Source organism: Podarcis melisellensis, assembly GCF_964234715.1.
Source record: "Podarcis melisellensis genome assembly, chromosome: 6".
In the NCBI taxonomy this organism is placed as follows: domain Eukaryota; kingdom Metazoa; phylum Chordata; class Lepidosauria; order Squamata; family Lacertidae; genus Podarcis; species Podarcis melisellensis.
Genome location: NC_138538.1, coordinates 34,271,182 through 34,293,905, shown reverse-complemented (window position 1 = coordinate 34,293,905; position 22,724 = coordinate 34,271,182). Strand labels below are relative to the sequence as shown.

The 22,724-nt window shown below is 42.4% G+C and overlaps 1 protein-coding gene across 6 annotated transcripts in view; it reads right to left on the bottom strand.

Moving 5' to 3' along the window:
- Window positions 1-18,058, bottom strand: part of PTPN22 (protein tyrosine phosphatase non-receptor type 22) — a 37,038-nt gene extending 18,980 nt beyond the window's left edge. For 2 of the 6 annotated variants that reach the window (XM_081916331.1, XM_081916330.1), the window contains exons 1-5: window positions 17,637-17,831; window positions 8,223-8,331; window positions 5,134-5,210; window positions 3,847-3,942; window positions 1,644-1,682 (exon numbers count right to left, since the gene is read on the bottom strand). In XM_081916331.1, coding sequence (XP_081772457.1) covers window positions 1,644-1,682; window positions 3,847-3,942; window positions 5,134-5,210; window positions 8,223-8,331; window positions 17,637-17,723 — 408 coding nt within the window. In that variant the 5' untranslated portion in view covers window positions 17,724-17,831. The other 4 variants (XM_081916329.1, XR_014169572.1, XM_081916328.1 and 1 more) reach the window with 4 other exon arrangements.
- Between the last annotated feature and the right edge of the window lie 4,666 nt (window positions 18,059-22,724).

The window sequence follows — 22,724 nt, the reverse complement described above, 5'->3', positions numbered from 1 at the left end:
AGTCAGGGAAAGTTTCAGCCACACAAGTGATGTGTTCAGCTGTTTGGCCAACCTGGCAACTCTCAAACGCAACACTTCTTCAAAAAAAGACATTCACTATACAGTAGTGGAGGCTGCCTTAATTGTTTATAGAATTCATTTGGTTTCTAAGCCTGGCCACAGACATAGGAACATAGGGGGCTGCCTTATGCTGAGTCTGGTCATTGGTCCATCTAGTTCAGTATCATCTACACTGAATGGCAGCAGCTCTTCATGGTTTTAGACAGGAATCTCCTCCAGTCTTACCTGAAGATGCTGGGGGTTGAATCTGGGACCTCTTGCATGCAAGGCAGATTTACCACTGAGCTATGGCCCTTCCCCCAGTGAAGGGCACACCTTGGGCAGGATGCTCAACAACCACTGTATACTTCTGTGGCTTCTTGTTGAAGCAGGTGATATACTGAATGGGAGGAGGGGAATCAAAACGCTTGCAATAAGAGAACTACTGACTAGAAATACTGGGGAAAGTCCAAGGACAAGGGGCTGGTGCTAATAAAGAAACAGAAACAGGGAGCCATAAACCTATTTTTTAAATGGGAGCTTAAGGAAGATCTGGCATATACACAGCCTGGCTCAACTGTGAACCCATTATGAGAAGCAATCCGCACACAGAGATAATTGGTGTATCCATTGATAAACCATAAAGGACAACTTTAAACTGCTCAACTATGGCCCTATAAAACTTACTGAAGTCATAATTGTCTCAACAACCACTGACAAGTACAAGTGACTGTAAATTTCTCTCTCCATGACTAATAGCAGCTCTGAGGCTGAGGGTACAATTTATACCAGGGAACAAAGCATGGAACAAAAGGTTAACCACCCCCACCACCCCACTTTCCCGCCATGCCATAGCACTCATCCTGATTATAAAGGAAAATAAAAAATGTTGGGAGCTTCAGTCACGGAATTCCCACATCATAGGTTTGGTGCCAAAGTTGTATCCAGACACGTACTCTTGGTGCTTTTACCTTTTCTCCTTCATTGTCTGAATTTTAAAATTAATACAGGGTTGCGGGAGGGAGGGTGTGTGTGTGTGTGTGTGTGTGTGTGTGTATTTTGATGCAAGAGCCTGAAAGTGTCAAATTCCAGATCTGGGATCATTAAACAGTCTGATTTAGCTTGTACAAAAAGTAATTCCACCAAGAAAAGACACAGTGGCACACACACAGTCCAAAGAGACTTTTAAAGATTCTGATAATTCAGAAAGGATGGATTGGTGGTCAGGTGAGTTAGCACTATCTTATACAGACACCACTTGAGGAAAACACAGATTCTCTGCAATATTTTGATTATATTGACATTTCAGGTCAAGTCCACTTTTGGGACAGAATCCGAATCATCCTTGGTTGCTCTGCTGGATGACCTTCTTTTTTATTTTTGCAAAGTGCTCAGTTTTACTTGTGATATATAATTTGGTTTTCACTTTATCTTTATTTAGCTTTTAGGAAATTTGCTGAATGATTTTTTTTAATGCAAACTTCTTAGAGTTTTTTTATTATATTAAGCTCTCTCTCTCTCTCTCTCTCTCTCTCTCTCTCTCTGTGTGTGTGTGTGTGTGTGTGTGTGTGTGTATGCGTGCTATCCATTGGCACAGAGCTTACCTTCCCCATTTCAAATTCCATGCAAGCCATGACCACAACCTGGAAAGAGAAAAATAAAAAGACACTTGAGCGCCATTCAGCTACACAAATGAAATAGGAAAATTTTCAATACTGGGCACTTCCACAAGGTAGACCTCTGCCAATTTCTTTTCCTTCTCATTCCATTTTTATCGTAATATGAAATAGCACGTTTCCATTCACCCCTTTGCTAGTTTTATATTTTCACTGTTGCTTCCCATCCAAACCAGTGGATGGTGCATGTCTGATAGTGCCTGTTTTGTTCCTGCATAGCCCTTTTTCTTTCTCCATACTCTCCACCCCCTGCTTGCTCCACCTCACCAAGCAGCCACATCAAGAATCAAGCAGGGTGTGATTTTTGTAATTGTCCAGCAACATGCAATGTTTGGTGTACAGTTGCTCCTGCATTTGTTGCACATCTCCTGCACTTGCATGAGAGATGCGCAATAAGCCAGCCTTTGATTCTGCAAGACAGAGAGAGAAGAAGGAAGGAAGGAGGGAGGGAGGGAGGGAGGGAGGGAGGGAGGGGGAGTTGCTCGGACTTCCCATTTCACTCCAAGGGCCTTTGATGCATCATCTGGGTTTTGTTTTGTTTTGCTTTGTTTTTTTGCAAGCTTCTCAAATGATTGTGGTGTGTGTGAAATGGGAAGGTTTTTCTTTTTTCTTTATAGCTTTGGAATTTGTTCACCAAAAAAAAAAAGTCTAGCGACAAAATTCTAAACTAGGCTTACACCAGGTGTAAAGTCCCACTTTGCAACGAAGAAAAATAAAACAAATTTCCATGCCCAGCACTATTTCCATCTCCCTTCTCTTCCCACGGGGTCACTAGTTGAAGCAAAAGCACCAACTTCTGCATTGCAGTTCCTGGAGATAAAATGGCTCAGGTGTGCCTACAAGCACTAACAGTCAAACAAGCACTGAGGAGGTGTGGCAGTAGAGCACCCCTGCTCCAAAGAAATGCCATGTAACACATGGGGGCGGGGTTGAGGAACTCTTCCAAAAATAGAACAGTTCCACCACACCCTTGGATTTCCCACAGCTATACCTCCCTTGACAGTACTAATCAGATTTTTTCACAATAAGGGAACATGTGCATTAACCAGGAGGGAAATTGGGATGCGTACAAGTGACGCATGATGCCATATGACTGCCCCTGCCCTCCAGTGTGTGCATGGGACATGCAAATATGCAGCAAGTGGCTGGTGATGCCTTTGAGCAGAATTGTCACTTATAGAAAATGGCTGTGTGCAGTAGGATGGCTTAGATTTTTTTTTTTTAAAGTAAGAACTCCTCCTTTTTATATAGCTAGAAGTCTCAAATCCTGGGAACGGAATAAGCTGTACATATTTGATTTGTTTCCCTAATTTGTATGCGCTGCAACCTTTAGTTGCTTATGTAGGATTAGTGGGTTTTGGAAAAACAAGGGATTCAATGTTTAGGCACTTTTAAACTCTACCACATTGTCCAGGAATTATCCAGCAGCTGTTGTAGCTGTTGACTTTAGGTTCCTTCCACTGTTGCCAAGTCTCAGCATCTGCTGTTAGTGTATGGGATGGGCTGTTGAATGTAAGCATCACCAGGGAGAGTTTATGTGAAAATGCTCACTGTACAACTGCACATGTGCATGAATGCAAAATGTTGAAAAGAAAACCCATGATAAAGCAGGCTGAAAGCAGGTTGAAACATGAGGAGCAAAGTCTAGCAGAAAGCAATAGGTATGAATCAGAATACATTATTTGCGTATCGCAATAAGTCATAACCTCATCATTAGCGAAGGAAGGAAACAAACCATGATCTCTGGCTTAGCATTAGATTTGAACCAGGAATTGTGGCTTGTTTAACTCCAAACAAACCACAATCTGGCCTGGTTTGCACATCACAAAACAATGGCTTAATATACGTGCATGTGTGTCCAGACCACTTCTCCCAAGCTGATTTGTTACTGCACCACACTGAGCTAAGCCATAGTTTGGATTAGTGTACCATCTGAAACTGGGCTTGTGGCTTAGTTCTCTCCTGACTAAACACAAGCTGTAACCAAGGTCTGTAAACTCCAGACTTAGTGCAACCATCCCCTTGGCTTAATTCATTTCATGGGACCCCATCCCTCCCCTGGAAAAAGCAAGCAATGTTTGAATGTAAAACTGTAGGAGTGACTTGTAAGTAGCACTGATCTGGAGCTTACCAGGACTTTATATTCCCAGATCATCCTCCAGAAGTCAACAACAGTTGTGGGAAGGGGGCCCTGAGTAGCTATGTAAGTCTTTGGCTCATACACACCCTAAAAAGGAAATAAATAAAATACAAGTTTTTGTTAAAAAGCATCTAGGTGCAATCCACTCTGGAGTATTTTGTATTTTCCCATTATACTGTTATACGCCTCCCCAATCTCCGAACGGTGTGAGATTCTAGGGGTACCTGGCACACTGATCAGCGTCTGTGTTTCCATTTGGAACAATGAGGCACAGCAGAGACTGTGGTGTCTTTATTATACTGTATATAATTTACTTACACATATATACAACACAAGCCTAGATGGAGAGAATGCAGAGCATTCACACCCCAAGAAGGTCCTGTCCCCTCTATTGCTGCAGCTCCAGATTCTAAGAAACCCCAAACATTGTGACTAACGCTCACTGCAGCATAAAACAGGCCACCCATTTTCTGCCCCGCCCCCCTCCAGCTTGCAAAACAGACACAGAATTCTAACTTTTTTTTAGACCCAGGAATTTCGGGGGATCTGGGCACCCAAAAACTCGTAACAATATCCTGAAATTGGTTGTGTCATTAACGTCAGAAGGACTGCTAAAAAAAAGGAGGTTGTGTGACTTCCTGCTGTTAAATGGGACAGAGAACTGTTGAAAGGAGACAACTTCCTTAGAGTGCTTCCTTAGTGAGAAAGGCAGTGGAAGGAACTCACGTAGCCTAGGATTAAATTAGAAGCCCAAACGCAAGATATTTCAAAGGTCCTATAACTTTTCAAATATATTTTCATTAACCCGCCACTCCTGGGATCTCTTCAGTGTGAGGAGCACTTTCTCCATTAAACCATTTGCATTCTCATATAAACCTGACTAAGGATTGTGGGTCACCAACCAGCAATCATGAGTGCTGTTCCAGGCGTCACATAGGCCTCTCCAGTTGTCCCACGGCCACCCCTTCCACTGAAATTAGGCTTGATAGAAGCCTTCCATTGTAGCCAATAAGAGGCTTTTTGCAATCCTAACTGCAGGATGGGGGGCAAATTATTGGAGGTTATATGCAGTTGTGGTCTGTCGTTCCCATTATTGACTGATTGCATTGTGTACATGCATATATTATGTGTGTGTGTGCAGTACCCACAACAGTTTTTCCCAGTTTTTAAATGTCTCCAGGGGCTCAATGACTGCTTTAGATATGCCTGTATTTTTCACTCAGCAGAGCCTATGGTCCATGCGAATCATGTGCGACAGGCCACCAAATGAGGTACTACCTTGATAAAATTGGCATTGATGTAATGAGAGTCTTTGTCAGACGTGATAAGGGAGAGCTTCACTCTGCTGTGGTCATCTATAGGGAAGAGCAAATGAAACAACTTTCAGCTGCATTATATAACGGATCCTAGAACAGCAAATCCAAGTCAAGCTTCATTGTGACAGTTGCTTTGTGAGAGGTCACCCTTAAACCCTTTTGTCACCCAACTGCACAGGCACATTCCAAGCACTTTCACAAGGATGCACCTTTTTTTTAGTGCTGCTCCCCATAATATTTCCTGGCCTGAACAGAAAGAGAGAGAGAAATAACTAACAGCACTGCTCATGCTCATTTGCATCACAGAATGTTCAGGGTTTTTGTGTGCGCGTGACCTTAGCCTCTTCTGTGCTGCACCAACAAGGATCAAAACAGCTTGTTTTGCATTGTATTGGAGCAAAAGGTTGTTCCTTCCTAAGTATATGCACCACTGGGTATATATCCGTCTCTGTTTCCTGCTCCCAGAGTGTTTTCATCTCCTGCCACACTCCAATCCATCCCCCAACCAAGTCTATTTCCATCTCTCCCACAGAATATCTATATTAGATATTAAATTAAATGGTGTTGATAAATTGTATCTAATAAACTTGGGGTTGGGTCCAAATATTTTCTCATTCAAATGAAAGGCACTTCTACTCATGAATGGGCCGAGTAGCTGATTTGAACATACACAGCTGCAACCCTCAGAAGGGGAGTTTTGAGAGGCTGCAATGGGAAGGAGGATTTTTGGATCCAAGCCTTTGAAAACCAGGTTTTGTTTAAGCGTGCTGCATCCAATGCTGCGGTTCTGTTCATACAAGAGACTTCTGTGCCTATCATGGAAGTTCTGTTCCCCTGCAGCTCTCAAAATCAACTCCAAAGTATTGGAGGACACACACACACACACACAGAGAGAGAGAGAGAGAGAGAGAGAGAGCAGATTTTGAGAGAGCATGGTGGAAAGAGAGGAAATGGAAGTCCCATTGTGTGAGAGGAGTTCTGCTTCCACAGTACTGGATACAACTCAGTATATCCAAGAACATTTTCATCTGGCAAAAGGTCAGAAGCCACTCCAATCCCCATTTTATTCCTTCACAGGAAGCATCTACTCATGTGAGCAGCTTTAATGCCCAGGAGTTCAGAGAACTCAAGTTGCAGCTTCCAGAACGGCAAAATATAACTTACGTATCGCCAAAGTTGTTATGGCCGAGATCTCAGAGAGGAATCTATGTTGTTTAATTAAGGGAAGAACTGCAAATTATTTCAGCAAACATATTTGCCAGCTACTGATAATGCCGGGGTGGTGAGTGGACAGTGAATGTGCTTGACCCTTCCAGTGACAACAGTGCCAAACAACCCCTCCCCAGCTGTTCCACAGTGAGGAGGGGGAGAGAGGAACAAGAAGAATGGTGGGAGGAGAAGGGTTAAGCCAACTGATGTTCCCCTCTAAATGTTCCCTACCTCTGTAATAGCATTACAAGTAAAATATGAGGTTAGGAAACTATGTCAGCTAACTAGTGGATAAAGGTAAAGGTAAAGGGACCCTGACCATTAGGTCCAGTCGTGACTGACTTTGGGGTTGCGGCGCTCATCTAACTTTACTGGCTGAGGGAGCCAGCGTACACTTCCGGGTCATGTGGCCAGCATGACTAAGCTGCTTCTGGCGAACCAGAGCAGCGCACGGAAACGCCATTTACCTTCCCACCGGAGTGGTACCTATTTATCTACTTGCACTTTGATGTGCTTTCGAACTGCTAGGTTGGCAGGAGCAGGGACTGAGCAATGGGAGCTCACCCCGTCGCGGGGATTTGAACCACCGACCTTCTGATCGGCAAGTCCTAGGCTCTGTGGTTTAACCCACAGCGCCACCCACGTTCCTAACTAGTGGGTAGTTGTACCCTGATCAGCCGACAATCACAAGTGAATGAAACAGTAAAGAAAGAGAGGAAAAAGGAATGACTGACCTAAGAAGTCTATCAGCATGCAAAGGTGAACATGAGTCATGGAACCTATACATATTAAGAGCCTTTTTCAGAGAATGGGTATTGTTTTTTGTGGTCAGAATGTGTCAAGGTGACACATTTGTTATGCTCAATGTACATAACCATCACTAAGGTATTATATCCAAACCAAGGAAATAGCATTTTCCCAGTTCTGAGATTGAAAACATTCAGTTGCTGGGGAAAAGAGATTTCAACCCAGCTAGTGCTTCCATAATTGCTGCTTTGACTAATGTCTCGCAGGCACCCACTGATTAATCCCTGTGATATCTCCTCTCCTCTAGCTATTGCTATTGACAGGAAGGTAAACAAGGGTTCTTTTAAAAGCCCTTCTAAACTTGTTTGATCATTTTTCTGAGATGTATCAGAAAACATGTATCATTGTACCAACCTGTTGATGTGTATTGAGTATGAACCACATACTCATTCTTATTTGCACCTCACTCTGCATTTGTGTGGTGTGTGTGAATAGCATGTTTGCATACAACTTGCCTTGGGTCCAAAGGCATGTTTGCATACAACTTGCCTTGGGTCCAAAGGCAAGTTAATGAAAGGAAAGTTCATGAAAGGAAAGATTGCTCTCCCTATACACACCCCAAAAAGTCTCTCTGAAGTTTATCTCCTGAACAATATAGGAAAAGACATAATGGGCTGCTGAGAAGGGGGAAATTGCCCTCAACAGGATAGAACCTGTTATTCTTCTCCGCCTCCCACCCCTGAAGACCTCACTAGAACAAACACTTTACCTGAGATGCAGAGAGGCAATAATGTCCTTAGGTTAATTTAGGATCCAAGCTGTATACATGATATTAATTATAACAAGCACAGGGGCCATTCACACTCCAAGGCTGTGTACACACTCTACATTCTTTCCCTCAAAGAATTCTGACCACTGACATTTGTTAAGAGTTGCTGGGAACTGGAACTTTGTGAGGGTAAACTACAGGGCTTTGAGGGAAATAATGTGCTTTAAAAGTAGAGGGTGTACACATCCCAAATACACGTCACCTCATTCATACAGTGGCTGGAAAGATTAAAAACTACGGTGATAAATATTTAATTCCTAGCTTACATGGCAAGATGTCCTTATACCGGTTCTTGCTGATATTTTCCGGCTGCTCGGATGTAGCCGTTGGGTAGATTTTGTCAGCTCTGTAGGTTGCCGATTGCCGTTTCAGTTTCTGTTGTTAAATCATAAAGAGAGATTACAAAGAACATATAGACAGTGTCACAGGCCTGCATCTCCCATTATTTCCTGACTAGCCTCTCTTGAGACAACCACACAGAGAACCAAACAGTCGTCATTACTTTGCAGTGTGAAGCTTCTGAGAAGTGGAAAGTTTGTGAACCAAGCAGGAACAATGTACAGCTCAGGCACATATGTTTCTGATGTGGCTTCATAGAAAAATACTCGTTCCGCAGGCGTCACACAGGTGTAATGTGGTGGAATAATACACTCTTCAGACACATGCGGAAAATATGAAAATGCTTCTATTGACACAAGAGAAGAAGCTCAACTATAGCTCTGTTGCTACATTTTCCCCACACAAATACTGGTCCATTCTTCCTGCTTTTGAATTGTCTGGAAACCCAATTCCCATGACACAATAAAATAATCTTTTGTCATGGTTGTTATTGTCATATACCACCCTAGGATCCTCTTGGATGAAGAGCAGCTTAGAAGTTCTTTAAACAAAACAAGCAAATATATACATAAAACAGAGTTCTGAGGATTTAAAAAATCTGAGGTGGCAGGAATATTAGTAGACTTGGAGTACAGGAAACTGCCTTATATGGCATCAGACCATTGGTTCATCTTGCTCAGTATTATCTAGGCTGACAGGCAATGGCTCTCCGGATTTTAGACTAGCTTCTCTCCAGCCATACCTGGAGAGGCCAAGGGCTGAATCTGAGACCTTCAGCATTCAAATCAGATGCTGTACCACTGAGCTAAATTTAGCCAATTTTGGCACAATTTGGCAATCCTCAAAGCGTTTTATAATTGCCACTGGTTTCCCATCTCATCCTGACCGCTGTTACAGAGAGTGAGGAAATACGGTGTGTGATAGTAACTAGCATAGTGTCTATTTACATACATTTTATTTATAGTTTTCAGCTGATATACCTTGTCCTCCTCTCTACCACTTTTCATAATATTGCCCAGCACAACAACCAATCCAAAAAAGTCAACATTTCACAACAAATCATGACACAAAACATCTGTTTGGTGCAAAACTCAGGGCTGGAAACCAAGCCTTATGAGGAACGGTTGAGGGAGTTGAGTATGTTTAGGATCTAAATATTGGAAATCTCAGGTGACTCTGGAAACAATTAAATCACTTTTAAGAATATGGGATATATTGGCTAATAAAAACAAATTTGATCCATTTTCCCATGTTTGTTAAGAGGCCTGAGAGTTGTTAGGAGATCCCTGTTCACTTACACAGATCAACAGTTCTCAGAGTTACCTGAGAAGAGGGATTTATTATGGAGCAGGAAATGGAGCAGGAAAAATGTTATGTTATAATCCCATAAACCCATAAAAATACCTATTGAGCTTTGGGTTCTTGTAGTCCAAAGCTTGACTTTCTTTCTTGCATAGTTAGATGAGCATTTTGGGAATTCTGCGTTGTACAGTACATTGTTTTTAAATTTTCCTATTTTTAATTATTTTAACTGTTTGTATTTTTTCAAGACTTTTTGTATAAAGCATCTAACCAACATAAAAATAATAATGAATCTTCACAGCATTGTTAACATCCATGGGGGAATTGTTTTCTCAATATTTATTTATTTATTTCTCTTCCAGAACAGTATACACTTTCCTAGTTATTCATGAAATTAATCATAGCTCTGTCATTGCCCAGCCTTATATTAGTAATAAAAGCTGTTAATAATTTCCATATATCTCTATTCCATTTTTCTACAGATTGACATGCTTCCGTGTTCTTTATTTCTTTGTTTCTTTCTTACAGTCAGCATTCTAGCACCTCCTGTAAGATTGCTAACCGATATCCTGTGTTTCTTCTTTTACACCACTTCACAAATTGTTTAGCAGTTCTACCTGTGGAATTAGCATATCTCCAATTATCTATAATATGACTTTTAAAATGCCTTTCCATAAACCTTTTGTAAGTATGAAGAAAACCATAATCTTTACAATTACATCTCCAACATTTACAGGAGGAAGCAGCATACATTTTCTTCATTGCTGCAGCGGTGTTACATGCCTGCCAGAAGACTCTAGAGGAATTTTCTTTAACAACCATTTCTCTTCAAATTGCAGCCCCTGCGTCACAAACATATTTCCCCTGCACGATAGGCAGTGCTTGAAGAGTTATGTTATCCCACTGTCTTTCATGAGATCATAAAACCATCTCACTTCTGAACACCAGCAACAGGACTGCTCTCTGTAATTCTCCTTCCCATTGTCTCATACAGCCACACTATACAAGGGCTGCACAGCCACCAATATACTACAAAAGTCATTTATCCAAATTTATATGTATGTGTTTGCATTTATATTGTTCAAAAGAGTTAAAATCCTAGCCACTCTACGGTCTCATTGCAACATAAAAATAAATTATTTAAGTGCAAATACCGGGACCAAACTGGTGAATAATCTTGCACCTTATGACTCTCCTTGCTTGTTCCATAGCCATGACTATCTCCATATTCCCTGGCTTCACACACACACACACACACACACACACACACACACACACACCCTCCCCAGGCCTCTTACTTCTGTCCAGGGGTTCCAACTTGAATAAAATATGGGGGAGCACAGGTAAGCCCTGCCCCACATAATCGATTACAATACATGGTGTAAGCACACAATTTGAATGGCAGTGCCCATCCATTTTGCAATTATTTTATAGCGGGAGTGCAAGAACCTCAGCCCCAGGAGTTGGCTCCTATGCTCTTAGTGTTTTCTTGATGACTCCCTACAGCTCAGCTCTGACAATCTCCCCTATGCAAAACTGTTAAATATTCGGAAAAAGTCAGAAGCCCAAGGCAGTATAAGTTCCTCAACTAAGTTTATTCAACATTTGACAGTGACAACAGCTCACTCATAGGAACACAAGAACCAAACTGACTGGACAACACAATAATAAACCTGAGCAATGAACTGACCGTTGACAGTTGACAGTTGGAAGTGCATGCGCTTACTTGCCATTAGAACATTCGTCTACCAATGCTTATATAATTGGTTAGAACGCGCCTTGTAACATAAAATGTGTTAAACCCAATATATAACAAAAACATAATGTCTAGTCTGTTTGGTCTAATGAACTACTAAGAAGGCAGCTTTCTATGTTCCCCCATCTCAGCACTTGAGATCTTCTGCTCAGATTTGCATCCTACACTGAGGCCAGGGTGGTCTCCACTTATAGCAGGGACCTTGCAGCAGCAGCAGCAACATTGTAAAACGTCCTAGCAAGAGGGAACCATACTGCTTACTCCTTGAAATGTCCTGAAAATAGCGCCCTGCACCTGCAAATAATAATGATGATGATGTTTCAGTTTATTTGAAAATAAACTGGTTGGTTTTTTACCCCCTGGCTTTTGTATGGCTTTTGTTGCTTCCTGCTGTTCTTTTTGTTTTTATTGTTTGGTTTCTTTAAGTGGCATCAGTTTACATACAAGATGTTTTATTAGTTGTTGAACTGCTTTTAGAAATTCATATGGAAAAAGGGGCACATTTTTTAAAATATAAAAATAAGCAAATCAATGGAGCAGGAGGGGAAGAGAATCGCCAGTCATGCGGATAGAATCTACATGTGTACAGCTTCAACAAAATCCACAGCTTTCAACTGACAAGTTAACAGTGGACAAGAGCACAACACACAAGATCAATATAATGCACACTCCCAACACACCTTAGCCCCTGTGCCCACCATCCATTTCCACCTATTACAGACTTGTCCCATATTTCCGTGTAAAACACTATGTCCTGTATTGAAGCAGTTCTGTCCTATATTTCAGGTCTTCTTCTTCTCCTCCTTGTCTGTCTGTCTGCCTCTCCCCAAATGCATGTATTTGAGGGATCCTCTCCAAATGCATGTATTTGAAATGGTGTGAAAGGTCATGTATTTAAGCTTTGGGTAGCCAAGCACAGACAGACTTACAAATTCGTGTGTGTGTGTGTGTGTGTGTGTGTGTGTCAAATTCCAGAGGGGCATGCTGTTAGGCTGCAATAGATTGTAAATGGATTGCTCTGAAGTCACTTCAGCACAGATGAAACAAGAAAGAGCCCCCCCTCAACTGCTCTCCCCACCCCACCCTGTCCTATATTTTGCCAGAACCAAGGTGGCAACCCTCATCCATAACAACAGGGAAGTTGCAGAAATATAACTACTACGTATATTTGTCCAGGAGCTGATGGCCTGTGTGTTACATTTGCCATAGGAAAGTAATTCAAGATAATGCTACCAAAATGCAGAATGAAGAGCTGTGGGTGGGGGAACAGATGAGTCAGAAACTCATTGCAAAACAGTTCAGCAACCCCCACTATGAGAATCATTGAATCACAAAGCTGGAAGAGATGCAAAGGCCATCCGGCCCAACTCCTCAATTGAGACACAAGCCTTTCGACCCAAACATTCCAAAGAGATTAGCCTAGATTCATTCCATGGGACCCTCATTGCAAGATTCATAGGTCTAAGTTAGTATAAGGCAGCTCCCTGTGTTCCTATGGTGTACTGTTGCTTTAATATATGGAAACTGTCCTGGAATTTGATAGTGAAATGTGGTGGGTGGGTGTATAAATGCATTTCTCCCCCCAGTCTTAATGGTGTCCAAAACCTATCATTCCTGCATCATACAGTCAATATGGGTTGAGACAAAACTATTTTAAAAATGACCAAGTGAATGAAATCCTAACTGGCAGGATAGTAGCTCTGAAGTCTGGATGATCCATGTCACATTTACCATAGAAATAAAATGGTGGAGGAACTGCCTGAGGTGATCTTAGCCTTGGGCTCTTCTCTCTCTCAATAAACAGAATGAATTCTAATAGCTGCTCATTTTGGCACCCCGAGGGGCTCAAAATTCAACAGCTTCTAGGATAGGGAGGGTGGTGAGGCCATTCTGATGCTCTGCTACCCTCTACCTTTGTCCCTGTCAATCTGTCAATCACACTCAACAAGGGAAGAAAGGGAAGTATCACTGGCTTGGATCAACAGGCTGATTATGTATCAAAGGTCTATCACACAGATGATGAAACAAATTTATTTTCTTTTGATCCAGAAGATAGGGCTTGAACCCCATGGTTTCAAATTTCAATAAAACGGGATTTCTGCTAAACATTTGGAAGGACTTCTTGATGGCATTAAGCTATTTGACAATGGAACTGACTGCCTCAGAAGATGGTGGCTTCTTCTTCATTAGATGCTTTAAAGCAGAGGCTGGATAGCCATCTTTCAGGATGATGTAATGATGGATTTCCTGCACTGGCAGGGGAACTGGTTTAGATGAACTCTGAATTCCCTTTCAACTCTCTGATTCTGTTACTGCAAGGCCTAAGCAAAGGAAGTTGCTTTTAATGCCAGGCCTCAAGAAGGGAACATTTGAAGCAAGAGTTTGCGTGCCTCTCAGCATTACCTTGCCACTGAGTAACCTTCACACATATGACAATAGGGGGTATGTGTCCTACTTTATAGAGGACAGTCCTCTATTTCAAAGGCGACGAAGTCTAGTTTAAAGAAAAAGAACCACACAAAGCAGCAAGAGGAGGGGTCTTGAAGTTGCCCATCAACATTTAGTATCTGGACCACCAACCAAGCAGGCACACAGGTCATCTGATCACAGTCTTCCCCACCAAGGTGAAAAGCACTCTATTTCTTTTTAATTTATAATAATAACTTCTAAATTTGTGTCTCTATATAGCACAATGAAATCTTTTTTCAAACTGATGTCACTCTTTATTGATGAATCTTAAGTAGTCATCCTAACAGACAGAGTTCCCAGGAGTAAGAGGTGCTATCTTTGCTGATTAATCACTGCCAACATTCACTAACACAGGGGTATTGAGTGTTGTGCTGTGTGGAATAATTCAGGTTTTCTCGTGGCTATGTGAATGGACTCACTCTTTCCTAGTAGAAAAGGAAATGAGGGAAGAGCTTGGAAAATGTCCACCTGCATTCTCAATTACATTTAAATTTCCTCCCACTATAAAACTAGGGCAGGTCTTAGGTGGGGTGGTGGATGCTGTCCTGTTGCCGGTGTAAGATTCAGCTGTAGTCCAGTCAACTTCTGAATAAGGAAAGAGGGCACCATCTTGTCCTTCACACCAAGCATCAAAATTTCTTTGACTAGCCTTGCTCCCCTTTCATTCCAGTTGCCTGTACACCCTCAGCCCCACAGGACTTCATGCCTTGGCGGAGGGAGGGGGGAAAGTTGTATCACACAAGAAGCTCTGTGGGCATTTCCACAAGCAATGCTAAGAAAGCTTTTCAGTCTGGAATGAGTCACTTGTGAATGTTATTGATATGCATGCTCCAAGATTTCAAGGGCAAGTCCTGTCTCATGAACCTCTGTTAGAGTTATTTGAGAGAGTCAACAAGCATATAGACAGAGGTGGTCAAACTGATACAGTATACTTAGACTTTCAAAAAAAGCTTTTAACAAAGTACCTCACCAAAGGTTCTTGAGTAAACTTTGCAGTAATGGAATACAAAGAAAGGTCAAGAGTTAGGGGTGAGCTTTGTGGTGGCCAAGTTTGCTAATGATATGAAATGGTCCAGGGTCATTAAAACAAAAAGAGATTGTGAAGAACTCCAAAAGGACCACTGTAAACAGAGGGCTTGCCCAGAATTCCCTTTGTACTGTGTTTTTCAGGCACAGGCATTTCCCACAGAAAACCACCAGTGCCATTTGTTCCAATTCAGCAGTAAAACATGGGTTTTCCCAGGGAAAAGCAGGACACACAAAAAATATATATGTCCACTTTTTCTATGCAATTAATATAGAAAATATTTTCTCCCTCTCTCATAACATTAGAATTTGTGGACATCAAATGAAGCTGAATATTTGTAAGAATCAAGACAGGAAAAATAAAGTTCTTATCTGTGCAGGGCATAGGTTCAATATAATACGATACGATAATCTTTATTGTCATTGTCCCATACAGAACAACAAAATTGAAAAAAAGCTACATCAGATATTCAAAAACCAACAAGCCTGCTATGCCAGCCTGGTTAACCCCCTAAAAAATCTGATACCCCATAATTAAATACAATATTCTCCCACAGAGACTACCTTACACTGCGTTTAAAACCAAAATTGCATTTGGATAAAAACTGTTTCTCAGGCGGCTAGTCCTAGTCTTTATAACCCTGTACCTTCTTCGAGAAGGCAGAAGATGAAAGAGATCATTTCCAGGGTGCGTACTATCCTGCACTATCTCTGCAGCTTTCTTATGACACCTGGAAGCATAGATTTGATCCAAGGTGGGAAGAGTGCACCCAATTAGGTAAAGTCACTTCTCCAGGAGACAGTGATGGCCACCAACTTTGGTGGCTTTAAAGAAGATTAGGGAAATTCAGAGCGGACAAAGCTATCAATGGCTACTAGCCACGCTGGCTAAGTTCTTCCTCTGCTGTTGCTGGGAATTGCAGGTCGGCAGAGTCCTATTGTACTCATGTCTTGCTTGTGGACATCCCACAGGGATCTGGTCTGCTGCTGTGAGAACAGGTTGGTTGACTAGATGGGCCATTGGTGTGATCCAGCAGGTTTGGTGGGTGGGTGTACAGAATAAAACTGCTTTAAATTGGACTGGCATTCTAGGCAATACAGATTTTTCATCTGCATTAAAAGTGAGAAATACAACCTTCTCCCCCCAAAAAACACAAACACATAAATTAAAGTAACTTGAAGAAAATCACTATTCTAAACACTTTTCTTCACTGATACCCCATGTAGGCTTTTGTATTCATAAAATACTGGGTCGTGCCAGAGTGAGCATCTTTCAGTCTGGCAATCCAGCGTGAGGACTCATGCCAGAAAACGGGACATACTAGGATCCAAACAGAAGCTGGAATTGGCTTCTGTGATCCAGACACTTGGAGGGTATGCAATGTATCCTGCAACCCACCAAACACTTCCAGGTGGCTGTACGTCCATTGCAGGGCACAGCCGTGGGGGACAAGCTGTCCTTCAAATAAATAACGCCTGCCGCCATTCTTTTTTTCTTCTTTTTTTCATTTAACAAAACACATATATTGCTTGTTTGTAACAAAACCTCTAAGCAGTTTATCAAAAAAATATCAGTTTTAAAAACCGTTTGTAATCCTCTCATGGGAGGCCTCTGATAAGCCTTGATGGGTCAGACTAAAGGCCTGTCTGCCTATCTTCCCAAATATCTATGGGAAGCCCCTGCTGCCAACACTTGTGGCAGTGAATTTCATAGTTTAATGAAATCCAGAAGCCTCACTCCCCCCCCCTCCAGTTTTAGCCAAATCATGCTTCCGCCACTCTGGGTAGCCTTCTAAACATAGATTCTAAAGATAGGACTGACTTTTGATGTTGGCAACATTGGGTACCTTGCCCTCACCCCAGAAGGAGGTCCACTGTGCGTTCCCCAGAGTACCCTGCTCTGCTCCACCTCCTTACAGTTCCTGCAGTTCACCTGCCCTCTTCAAGAACACAAGCAAGGAGGAGTAATTTCCAGAGAGGTAGCTGCATTAATTCGTGATAGCAAACCAACAAAGAGTTATGACACCTTAAAGGCTGTCATATTATGGCATAATATTTCATGGGCTGCAGTCCCCTTCAGCAGATACATGATCCTAAATTGGCAAGAATATGTGCACATGATTTGGGGAAATGGGGAAATATTGAGGTCAGAGGGATATAAAATGGAAAAAGAATACAGACTCTGACAATTAAAAGCTAATGCATAATATAATGACCATTAAGAAAGCATTTTGTCATAACACGGGATGCCTTAGCATTGGATAGAGGAGGCAGATTGGCAGACTTTGCTCCTGCCCTCTCCTCCTGGGCAGTGGTGCACATTGGGCTCAAAGGGAACGTTGCCTATAGCATGGAGGTGGAAGCATTTTGCCCAAGGGCCCCCCAAACATGGTGTCAACACTGGCTATGTGACCATCACGAAGGCAAAAGGGCCAGGATCCCCACTAGCCCCCATTGGCCACCTGTAATCCAAACACTGTTTTTATCTCCCCGTGTTAGTAGGAAATTAGCAGCAAATGATTTTGCAATCAAGCCAAAAGCGATAGTAATACAGTCTCACGAGAAGAAACAGGAAGGACCTAGTTTTGAAACGGTAAAGCACGTAAGAGCCAAACAGTTAAATACTGTACTTTTGCACCTTCGCTCCTTCAATGCTGCTTCAACGGTGCAACTAATTGTTTACAAGCTAGAAGACTCAACAATTGTTAAGCCGCACATTTTCCACAGTAGCTGAAGGCTTCCCCTTAGAATGAATTCAGACTGAGAAATATCGCTGCTGTTTACTTACCAAAAATTCTTTAGTGAACTCCTCTTTGTTGAGCTTTCTGCTTTGGGCTGTTTCCAGATTTTGCGTGATAATTTCTCTTTGATCCATTCTGTAAAACCAGGTGAAGCTGAACTGTTAGAGATAAAGATGGACATGACAAGGTCATGCTTCGGTGGAAACTACAACGAGGGGGGGAAGTTCCTGTCGAAGTCTGTGGTTTACTTACTTCATCACAAGACCTAAAGGAAATTAGTATGTGTGTAGCACCCACTGTGGGGAAATTAAAGAATTATTCCACGCTGGGCCCTAGTGCCTCCCTTTACAAGAATGAAATAATACACCGTTTTTCAAAAAGAAAAGGCATTCTGCTTTGCTTGCATTGATTCTGCTGGACTTGCTGCTCAGATTAGATTCTTGAGAACCAGGTCATCCTTGGTCTGAAGCAATTTCCACTTGATGAACTGGAAAAATCCCCCTATAAAAATCAGCTCCAGAAAAGCTGCATCTGATCCCTGATAGAAGCCACCAAAGGGATCATTAGCAAGGCTCTCTTCAATCACCACTTTGAAATATCTCTGTGTAGATAAGCAGCCTTCTCATTCATCCATCTCCCCCTGGAGAGGTGGCTTAACTTCTAAATGCATTAGTCACGCCTCAGCCCTAAACTTTGCCGGAAAACTCCAAAACATTCAGTCATCACCGCCCTTTCACACGGCCTGGGATGAACTTTGTGAAGCCACGTCAGAATCAGACATTTATGTTAGAATGTTGAAGTTACACAGGGGTCAATGAATAAGAGACTAGCCAGTTCCTGGAATGCATGCTGTCTGAGTGACTGTGCTGTGAACATCCATACACTGTCCAGAATATCTTTAGTCAATCACTGCTTTTGGAAAACTAACTAAAAACAGAATCCTGGTTATCCTTCCTACTTAACTCACAAAAATACTATGCAAAAAATGCAGAGCTTTTCCGCCAAAGGGGAACATGGCCCCCAGCTGTTTATTGGCTTCCATATGTGGATGACTAATAATTGTGATTTCCCATGTGCTGCGGAGAAAATCAGATAGTCAAAATAGAATCTAAATAAGGCAAAGTTTATTCCTCTCCTATGTGGCTTTCACCACAAGGGGTTTTGACGGACGAAAGCACATATCAACCCAACACCATTCGCTGTTGATTAGAAATGATCCCAAGCATCAGCATTGAGTTCAAATTTTCATATTAAAATGGGAAACGACATCTCACCTATAGCTGGACAATACTGAAATTCCAATAACATTCTTGTCAGCAGAGAATTTAACAAACCAAATATTTTGAATTCACCCGATGAAGGGCCAAAATACAAACTGGCCCTTTGTTTTAACATAAAGAATGCCCTTCCAGTTCACATGAGAAACAATATATATTAGCCACAACAGTAAGCAGATCCACACCATACATTTAAAGCACCATACATCCAATGCACATTCAAACCACATGACTTTCTCCCAAAGAATCCTGGAAGCTAGGGCTGAGGTAGAAATTTGATTCAGGTAGCATTTAAAGGTGAATCTATTCAATTGCACTTTTTGAAACAATATGAGAACCAAAACACAGCCATCTTTTGAAAGTCACAGTTACCCAGATTTTTAAATGCAGTTCTCCAACCAAACCATTGTGGAAATGTGCTTAAAAATGAATATATTAATGAAAATAACATAAAATTTTATGGTAGTAGTGCAGTGCTTCTCAAACTAGCTATGTGGTGAACTGGCAGTTCCTCGCCCCAATGTGCTAGGGACCAGCAGCATATTTGTGCCATATTTATTATCAGATTTACATAGGTAACTGTCTAAAATAAAAATAGTTGCAACACTTAGCACAGAGCAAGGGTAGCTAATAATAGCAAAACAGGGCAGGCGCACCTGACGTGTGGCTTCCAAATGTTGCTGAACTACAACTCCCATCAGCCCTTCCTGGCATAGCCAACAGCAAGAGACTTTCCCCATACATTTAATCACTCTAACAACACCCCCGTCCTCACTTCTTTCACTTCATAAAGGAGCCAAGACTCTGGACCTGGTGTGTTTTTCCTTTTTCTAAACAGCAAATCTCCTGTGCTGAAGAGAGGGAGGAGAAATTTTAATGTTCAATTCCCCACACACAGCTGTGAAGTTCTCTGAAGGACCCTTAAAACTACCTTTCAAAGCTGCTCTGGGAAGATAAAATGAGCAGGTATAGCCATCCTGGGCTTTTAGGCTAAAAATAAACTACTAATAAAACTTGGCAGTGCACTTTCGCTTGACACATTCCTCTGTTACTGGGAATATGGCTTCTAATCAAGTTAATAACTGCAGTTTTCCTTTGCCAGATTTTGCATTTTAGCCACTATAGGACAGATTGTTTTAAATTGCAGCTTACAAAGTGGATTTTCAGTGTGCGCTTCTTATAGATATCTCATAGAATCATAGAGCTGGAAGAGGCTGAGGACTATCTAGTTCAATCCCATGCAATGCAGGAACCTGCAACCTTGGTGCTATCAGCGCCACGCTCTAACCAACTGAACAGTGAGCTCTCTCTTGAGCCAATAAAACCTTGCTATATGCAGGGCTTCCTTGCAGGAGCAGACCTCACAAAGCAAGAAAATAAAGTCTCCACAGAACTCAGATGCACCAGAAAAGGCCGAGGGGTTGACTGAGAGTCAAACCCGACTTTACTGGGTGCTTGGAAACCAGGGCCAGCCCAAGACATTTTGTTGCCAGGGGCAAAGGACAAGACTGTGCCCTCCTCTTATGCCACATGCAGAATCTGGACTGCAGTTACTTCATCACTGACCTCAGACAGTGTCCACCACAGTGAATAGCAGGCTACCTTAGGTCATGTGGAGCTTAGGAAGCTCACAAGGGACTGCAGAGCTGGTCCTATTTGAAATAACTTGGTAGAAGGAAAGGAGTGATTTTATGATGAGGCATCAAGATCACTTTGGGCAGCAGATTCTAAATGGAATGCAGCTCTTTCAACTTTCATCTCTGCATATCACGAAACAAAGTTATAAATGAATGATATGTTTTCCCCATTTCCAGTGCAAAATGTCTGTTGTTGTTGTTTAGTCGTTTAGTCGTGTCCGACTCTTCGTGACCCCATGGACCACAGCACGCCAGGCACTCCTGTCTTCCACTGCCTCCCGCAGTTTGGTCAAACTCATGCTGGTAGCTTCGAAGACACTATCTAACCATCTCGTCCTCTGTCGTCCCCTTCTCCTTGTGCCCTCCATCTTTCCCAATATCAGGGTCTTTTCCAGGGAGTCTTCTCTTCTCATGAGGTGGCCAAAGTATTGGAGCCTCAGCTTCACGATCTGTCCTTCCAGTGAGCACTCAAGGCTGATTTCCTTAAGAATGGATAGGTTTGATCTTCTTGCAGTCCATGGGACTGGCACCATAATTCAAAAGCATCAATTCTTTGGCAATCAGCCTTCTTTATGGTCCAGCTCTCAGTTCCATACATCACTACTGGGAAAACCATAGCTTTTACTATACGGACCTTTGTTCGTAAGGTGATGTCTCTGCTTTTTAAGATGCTGTCTAGGTTTGCCATCGCCTTTCTCCCAAGGAGCAGGCGTCTTTTAATTTCGTGGCTGCTGTCACCATCTGCAGTTTTCATGGAGCCCAAGAAAGTAAAATCTCTCACTGCCTCCATTTCTTCCCCTTCTATTTGCCAGGAGGTGATGGGACCAGTGGCCATGATCTTAGTTGTTTTGATGTTGAGCTTCAGACCATATTTTGCGCTCTCCTCTTTCACCCTCAATAAAAGGTTCTTTAATTCCTCCTCACTTTCTGCCATCAAGGTTGTGCCATCTGCATATCTGAGGTTGTTGATATTTCGTCTAGGTCGGCCCTAATGTTTGACACTGAGGCATCTGCCTCAGGCAGCTGATACTGGGTGTTGTGAAAGGGCAGCAAAATGTATTGGACCAGCCCTTCTAAGGATAGCTGACCTTCCAGGGTCAGAAAAGTCACTTATCCTGTTTCATTCTTTAGGGTTGCTAAAGAAATTATATACATGATACAGCTGAGCCTAACCACTAAGATGGGCCTCATATCAGGAAATGAATCCTGACAGTACAGGACAGGACCTCGTATTTTCCATAAGGGTAGGGACATGTTTAAACAAGGCACTGCAACTGTGCCTTTAATGTCAGATTGACATGCAAACATTAACAAGAGGTCTTTCAGCAGTTCATACCACTGTGGGTGAGAACCTAGATGGGTTGGAGTGTACAGCAAGCGTAAAAGGTGTTATGGAGCTCAAAAGCCACGAAGTGAGAGTCTGTTAGCACAGAGTGGGGCCCTCTGTGTAAGAAGCAAAGGGGAAGTGAAGGCTGGCAACACTATCCCCGCCGCATGGCAATCGCAGTGCCTGGAGACACACAGTCAGGTTGTGTATCCTCAGGCAGTGACCAGAGGTGCAATGACTGCTGGGAGGAGCACAGAGAGAAGAAATGCCATGGTGTACTTGTAGCATGAAAACCGATAAACATGCCTCTCCCACATCAGTCTCTACAGCCACAGCAGGCACTGTAATTCTCCAGCATTTTGACACATACACCAGTGTGGTGTAGTGGTTAAGAGCGATAGACTCGTAATCTGGTGAACCGGGTTCATGTCTCAGCTCCTCCACATGCAGCTGCTGAGTGACCTTGGGCCAGTCACACTTCTTTGAAGTCTCTCAGCCCCACTGAGGTGGGGTGAGGTGTCACAGAGTGTTTGTTGTGGGGGAGGAAGGGAAAGGAGATTATTAGCCGCTTTGAGACTCCTTAGGGTAGTGATAAAGTGGGATATCAAATCCAAAACTCTTCTCTTCTTCTTTACCCCCAAAGGCGCAGCAGATGGACAGACGCCATCAATAATCCAACATCTGAAGGAACAAACTGCAGGTTCCCTATTCCAAATTTAAAATGGCAATATACTGCAAAATCACAGCAAAGAAGTAGTTTAAAACAAAGAACTGAAAAACAATCAAACACAGAAGTAACAACGTAAGCTTCTTCAGTGAGGGAGTTCCATCACCTTGGCTCCACCAACTACCAAGGAAAACCTATATAATGCATCCCGGTCAGTGAGCAGTGGA